Source organism: Nicotiana tomentosiformis, chromosome 3 (genome assembly GCF_000390325.3).
Source record: "Nicotiana tomentosiformis chromosome 3, ASM39032v3, whole genome shotgun sequence".
NCBI lineage: Eukaryota > Viridiplantae > Streptophyta > Magnoliopsida > Solanales > Solanaceae > Nicotiana > Nicotiana tomentosiformis.
The window spans coordinates 77,977,018-77,983,985 of NC_090814.1; the positions used below are offsets into that span (position 1 = coordinate 77,977,018).

General features: G+C 41.0%; 1 protein-coding gene across 1 annotated transcript; it reads left to right on the plus strand.

The window, feature by feature from the left end:
• Positions 1-5,111: 5,111 nt before the first annotated feature.
• Positions 5,112-5,960, plus strand: LOC138908048 (uncharacterized). The gene has a single exon (XM_070198684.1). The coding sequence runs from the start codon at positions 5,112-5,114 to the stop codon at positions 5,958-5,960; it is 849 nt and encodes a 282-aa protein (XP_070054785.1).
• The last annotated feature ends 1,008 nt before the right edge of the window (positions 5,961-6,968 follow it).

Below are 6,968 nucleotides of genomic sequence, written 5' to 3' on the forward strand. Positions count from 1 at the left end.
GGTGGAAATGGGAGTAGATCACTATGGATTTCGTTGTTGGACTCCCTCAGACTCAGCGGAAATTTGATGCAGTTTGGGTGATTGTGGATGACTACCTATTCTTTCTAGGAGCTGGCTCGAGTTTATATCCGAGAGATTGTCAGACTTCATGGCATGCCGGTATCTATCATCTATGACCAGGGCACGCAGTATACATCGCGGTTATGGAGAGCTGTACAGCAGAAGTTGGGTACTCGGGTGGAGTTGAGCACAACTTTTCACCCTAATACGGACGGGCAGTCCAAGTGCACTATTCAGATTCTTGAGGATATGCTCCGTACGTGTGTGATGGATTTTGCAGGTTCTTGGGATCAGTTCTTGCAACTTGCAAAGTTTTCCTATAACAACAGTTATTAGTTCAGCATTCAGATGGCACCGTATGACGCTCTTTATGGTAGGCGGTGTCAGTCCCCAGTGGGTTGGTTCGAGCCTGGCGAAGCCAGATTATTGGGTACGAACTTGGTTCAGGATGCCTTGGAGAAGGTAAAGGTGATTTAGGACATACTTCACACAGCCCAGTCCAGACAGAAGAGCTATGCGGACCGGAAGGTTCGCGATGTTGCATTCATGGTTGGAGAGCGGCACCTGCTTTAGGTTTCACCTATGAAGGGCGTTATGAGGTTCGAAAAGTGGGGAAAGCTGAGCCCAAGGTTTATTGGCTCCCTTGAGGTGTTGCGGCGAGTTGGGGAGGTTGCTTATGAGCTTGCCTTACCTCCCAGCCTAGCAAGAGTTCATCCAGTCTTTCATGTTTCGATGCTCCGGAGGTATCACGGTGATCCGTCTCATGTGTTGGATTTCAGCTCAGTCCAGTTGGACAAGGATCTATCCTATGTTGAGGAGCTAGTGGCTATTTTGGACAGGCAGGTTTGGAAGCTGAGGTTAAAGAATATTCCATCAGTAAAGGTTCAGTGGCGTGGTCAGCCGGTTGAGGATGCGACTCGGGAGACTAGGCAGGATATGCGCAGCCGTTATACTTATCTTTTCAGCACTTCAAGTTTGTCTCTACACTCATTCGAGGGTGAATAATTATTTTAAGTGGGCAAAGATGTAACGACCTAGCCGGTCATTTTTAGAGTTAGAGCCCCGATCTCCTATTAACTGCTTCTCCCATATCTATTTCTGCTATTGTGACTTGCCGGGAGGTTTCGTTTTGGTTTTTGGAGTGATTTGGGAGACTTAGTCTTTAAATGAAAGCTTAAGTCTTAGGATTTTGACCGTAGTTGGAACTGTGTGAAGGCGACTCTGAAATGGAGTTTCGTTGATTCCGTTAGCTCCGTTGGGTGATTTTGGGTTAGGGGCGTTCCCGGATTGTGTTTTGGAGGTCCGTAGTTCATTTAGGCTTGAAATGGCAAAAGTCGAATTTTTAAAGTTTTGGACCGATAGTGGAAATTTTGATATCGGGGTCGGATTCCGATTTCGGATATCGGAGTAGGTCTGTAATGTTAAATATGACTTGTGTGCAAAATTTGAGGTCAATCGGACTTGGTTTGGCTACTTTGGGCATCAGTTGTAGAATTTTAAAGTTTCAAGTTCTTTAAGTTTGAATTGGAGGGTGATTCGTGATTTAGCATTGTTTGATGTGATTTGAGGGCTCGACTAAGTTCGTATGGTGTTTTAGGATTGGATAGTATGTTTGGTTGAGGTATCGAGGGCCTCGGGCGTGTTTCGGATGCTCAACGGGTCATTTTTGGACTTAGGGAGTTGGCAAATTTTCTGGTGTTATTGCAGACATTTTTCTTCATTGCGTTTGCAAGGGAGATCTCGCGATTGCGTAGGTCATCTGAGAGGTCAGCTAAAATTTCTCTTCACTTTCGCGAACATGAATACGCAATCGCATAAGTTTATCAGGCAGTGCACCGCGAACGTATGGGTTAGGCCGCGTCCGCGAAGAAGAAGTGAGGCAGTAGTGGAGTTTGAGTGTTACTCTTCACGGTCGCGTGAGGACAATTGCTATCCCGTTGGTGTGAGAAGCTAGTGCATCACGTTTGTGTGAGGTGTTACGCATTCATGTAGAGTAAATTTCTGAAGGGGCGAAGTTGTTCTTCGCGATTGCGAGGCCTTTTCCGCGATCGCGATTAAGGAACCACTGGGCAGAATTTAAAGTTCAAAAACGAGGGTTTAAGTTCATATCAAAAAATTTGATTGAGAGCTCGGTAGAAGGTGAAATTTGGAGAGATTTTCGGAGGAAGTTATTAGGCAATGATTCCTAACTCATTTATTTCATCATTTAATTTCGGATTTGTGGTGAAAATTGGGAAAAATTGAGAAAAGTTCTTAGGCCAAATTTTGGCATTTTGATCGAGATTTAGGTATCGGATTTGAGTGAATTTGATATGGTTAGACTCGTGAGTGAATGGGTGTTCATAATTTGTGACTTTTACCCGATTCCGAGATGTGAGCCCGGGGAGGCTTTTTGGGCATTTTTCTATTTTCTTGCCTTAACTTTGATTTCATTAGCTAGATTAGTTACTTGTAGCTATATTAATGTTATGTAATTGATTTGATTAGATTTGGGCAACTCAGAGTTGGATACTCGTGGAAATAGCGTGATTTCAGATTTGATTTGAGCTTGGTTATAGGTATGTGGCTTGCCTAACCTTGTGTGGGTGAACTCCCCTTAGGATTGGTACTGTTTGATATGTGAGCGCCGTGTACGTGAGGTGATGAGTACGTACACGGGCTATTTGTTGAAAAACTCCGTATTTCACACTAGCATATGCAACTATCCTGTTTAGACTAGAATAGCATGCCTACTTGTTTAACTGCCTATTTCAACCCTATGCAGCATGTTTAGTGAAATTTCCTGCTTTCCTTGACTTGAACTTAGTGTAAACTGTAGGATTTCTAGTTGTAACTGTTATTTCGGTTGGTTGCGCTGCATATTTACTTTGGGACTACGGAACGAAATTCGGGGAGATCTCCCTGTACTGCATATTTACTTTGGGACTACAGAACGGTATTCCGGGAGATCCCCCTGCTTAGCATATTTATTTTGGGACTACGAAACGGTATTCCGGGAGATCCCCCTGCACATTTACATTTGGGACTACGATACGGTTTCTCGGTAGATCCCCTGTTGTTATCACTGTGTTCTGAGCTGTTGTCTTTCATTTATTCTATTCCTTTTAGATTTTCGTATTTATTTATACTGCGATATTTCATTCTATCTTATTTATTATATTTAAACAAGTAGGGCCCTGACCTGATCTCGTCACTACTCGACCGAGGTTAGGCTTGACACTTACTGAGTACCATTGTGGTGTACTCACACCCTTTCTTGCACATGTGTTTCGTGTGCAGATCCAGGTTCATCTTACCAGCCTTATCACTAGTTGCAGTTGTTTCTGCTTATTGGAAAATTCAAGGTACATTTGCCCGCGCCTGCAGATCCTCGAAGTCCCCCACTATCCCCTTATGTTCATTTTCATTTCCTTTTGTAGAAATGGTGTATATAACAGTTATGACTTCTTAGTAGATTGTGACTTGTGGGTTTTCGGGTTTTGGGAATGTTTTCGTACTTCTTCAGAGGTGGTAATTGTATATGCTGAGTGGCATTCAGTTGCTTATTAGATATTTGTTACTGTTAGTAGTTAATGTTCACACTTTTGTTTCATTTCCGCAAAGTGTTAGGCTTACCTATTCGTAGAGACTAGGTGCCGTAGCAGTGCAAAAATTGGGTCGTGACACTGCAGCAGTGCAAAATTCTCAGAGTGTTGCATTTTCTTGATTTTTGATGTCCAGACATGGTCCTCGACCCCCGAACACGATCCCGGCTTAATCCTTTGGGCTTTTACTTAGACTTCAAAGCACCAAATAGTTCGAATTAGCTCCACAACATCTACATAACTCAGAATCAATCATATAAGGCATAAAAAACACAATAAGTATAAAACACTACCAATTAAAGCTCAGACAGAAATAAAGTGCAGACAATTAGAGTGCAATAAGAGACTAAAACACGAGATTATAGCCTACCATCAACACCCCACACTTAAACCTTTGGTCATCCTCGATCAATCAAACTACACTTCATATAGACACGACCATTTTCAACAACTCTCATAACTCATCATACCAATAATATTTAAAACAGACTAAACACAATACCGTAACATCCTCACTCAAGATTTGACTCAAAAGACCCATGCATTTTTTATAACCCGCTCACATACTCGTGAATCAAGTACCCTCACACAACAATAGAGAGTAGTTCCACACACAATAAAATTTTAGAACAATTAGGAACTCAATATATAAAGAATTCACTCACTATCAGATACAACAATCATATGCCAAAAAAGTCGTACCATATGCTTGCCCGTAGTGTACCACTCTACTAATCAAGCTCATTCAGTCAAGAATCAAGTAGGACTTTATTTGATTGTAACGTAGGTAGCGTGATAGGGAGGATACATATAGATATAAGAGTGACTACACCTCCCTCCATGTACTTCATAACATTGTCACACACAATGTCACACCATTGGACATGAGGAATATCATGCTGGAACACATGGAAATAGAGGAAGAGGGAGATCATGAGTCCACTTCAAGAAAATTTAAGGCAATTGCTAAGGAAGCTGATTTGTCACCCAGGGCACAACCTTGAAGTGGGAGAAAGGCAAGAAACAATAGAATAAGGAAGCTCTACAACCTATAAGAATATTGCCCAAGAGGGCAGCCTCACAAACTAGATGATGATCAAGGCTTTAATATAGAACATAAGTTCTGTAAATACTCAGCACACCTTTCAGAGGGTGATAAATATACAAAGGAAACATGGCTCCTTTGTCATTGCTTTCATGGAACCCTTTCAGAATTCAAGGCATATTCAGAGGTATAGGAGAAGGCTCAACATGGAAGCTGCTTTATCAAACATAAATGTGAAGATTTGGTTGGTTATTAGTGCTACAGTAGTGTGGGAATTGGTAATGGAGAGTGAGCAACAAAGCACTATTAAAATGTATCATCAGGACATTGGCCAGTACATAATGAGTACATTCGTGTATGCTAAGTGTTCTTCCTTAGAGTGATTCGAGTTATGAGATAACATATAATATTTGGCAAGTTATATGGAGATGCCATGGATGGTAGGTGGTGAATTTAATGTAGTTATGCATGAGGATGAGAAGATTGGAGGGTTACTAGTGTACCCTCCTGAATATGATGAATTTGCATTTTGTGTGAACTCAAGTGGACTGTTTTACCTAGGATATAACGGCAACCCTTTCCCCTTATGTAATGGGAGGTCAGATCTTGAATGTATATTTAAAAGGTTGGACAGGATATTGGTGAATCGGCCATTTCAAAATGTTTTCCCTACCTTTGAAGTGGAACATCTAATTAGAACAGGATTTGATCATGATCCTCTACTTTTGAGTTGTGGTGAACGAGCAACTCAATTTGTCAAGCCATTCAAGTTTTTGAATTTTTGGACTAAGCATGAAACCTTCAAGGAGGCGGTGAGGCAGAACTGGGTGGCAGACTTCATAGAACATCCTTTCCTTATGTTTAATCAAAAGTTGAAGAGGGTGAAGATTGCTTTCTCAACATGGAGCAAGGTAACATATGGTTACATTTTCAAGAAGCTTGCAATTAGAGAATACATAGTGGGAGTGAAAGAGATATTGTTTGAGGAGGAACCTACGGTGGAGAATAGAATTGTGTTGCAAAAGGCTCAAGCTGAAATGAAAAAGAACCTTAGCATTGAAGAACAATATTGGAAGCAAAAGGCTGGAATGACATGGTTTACTAAAGGAGACAGGAACATTTGGTTGTTTCACAATCATGTCAATGGTAAGAGGCAGAAACTACAACTGAAAAGGATCCAAAATGCTGATGGTGACTGGGTTGAAAATCAAGAAGAGATGGCTAAGGCTGCTGCTAAGTTTTATGAAAAGCAGTTCTCACAAGAGGAGTAGCCTATAGATTTCACTATGCTCTCACATATTCCTGCCATGATTACAGTAGATCAAAATCTGGAGTTGAGCAACTATCCTACCATTGATGAAGTTAAGCAAGCTGTCTTTGCACTTAGTGGGGATAGTGCTAGTTGTCCTGATGGATTCACTAGCATGTTTTATCAGGAATGTCGGGACATCATTTGTCATGATATTCATTTGATGGTGTTACACTTCTATGGGGGAGCAACTTTGCCTAAATCCATTACACATACTAATCGGGTATTACTGCCAAAGAAGCTTCGGGCTCAAACCTTCTCAGATTTAAGGCCAATTAGCTTGAGCAATTTCATCAACAAGGTGATGTCTAGAGTTCTCCATGATAGACTGGAACACTTCCTCCCTACACTGATTTCCTCTAATCAATCAGGCTTTGTGAAGGGTAGAAATATCTTTGAAAACATCCTCCTAACACAAGAGATAATGACTGAAATTAGATTAAGACTTAAACCTGAAAATGTGGTGATTAAATTGGATAAGACTAAGGCATAAGATGGGGTATCTTGGAAGTTCTTACTTCATATATTGAGGAAGATGGGGTTTTCTGAACACTTCATCAACATGATTTGGAATCTTTTGTCCAATATTTGGTATTCTGTATTGGTGAATGGGCAGTCTACTGTATACTTCAAATCAAGTAGAGGGATGAAACAAGGAGATCCACTATCTCCTTCCTTATTTGTTCTTTCAGCAGAGAAGTTATCTAGGTCATTAAACAAGCTATTTGATGACAAATCCTTTGTAGGTTTTGGGATGCCAAAGTGGACTGATCCGCTGAATCACCTTGCCTATGCCGATGATACCATTATATTTGCATCAGCATATGCTGAATCATTGAAGAAGATTATGGAAGTTTTGAGTGGCTATGAAAAGGTGTCTGGGCAGTTGATCGACAAGACTAAGAGCTCTTATTATATGTATGCTAGGGTGGAAAATGCTTTGGTACATTCAGTGGAGGAAATAACAAGC

Coding starts and splice junctions, on each gene's coding strand:
- LOC138908048 (XM_070198684.1), top strand. CDS start 5,112: ATGGAGATGCCATGGATGGTAGGTGGTGAATTTAATGTAGTTATGCAT.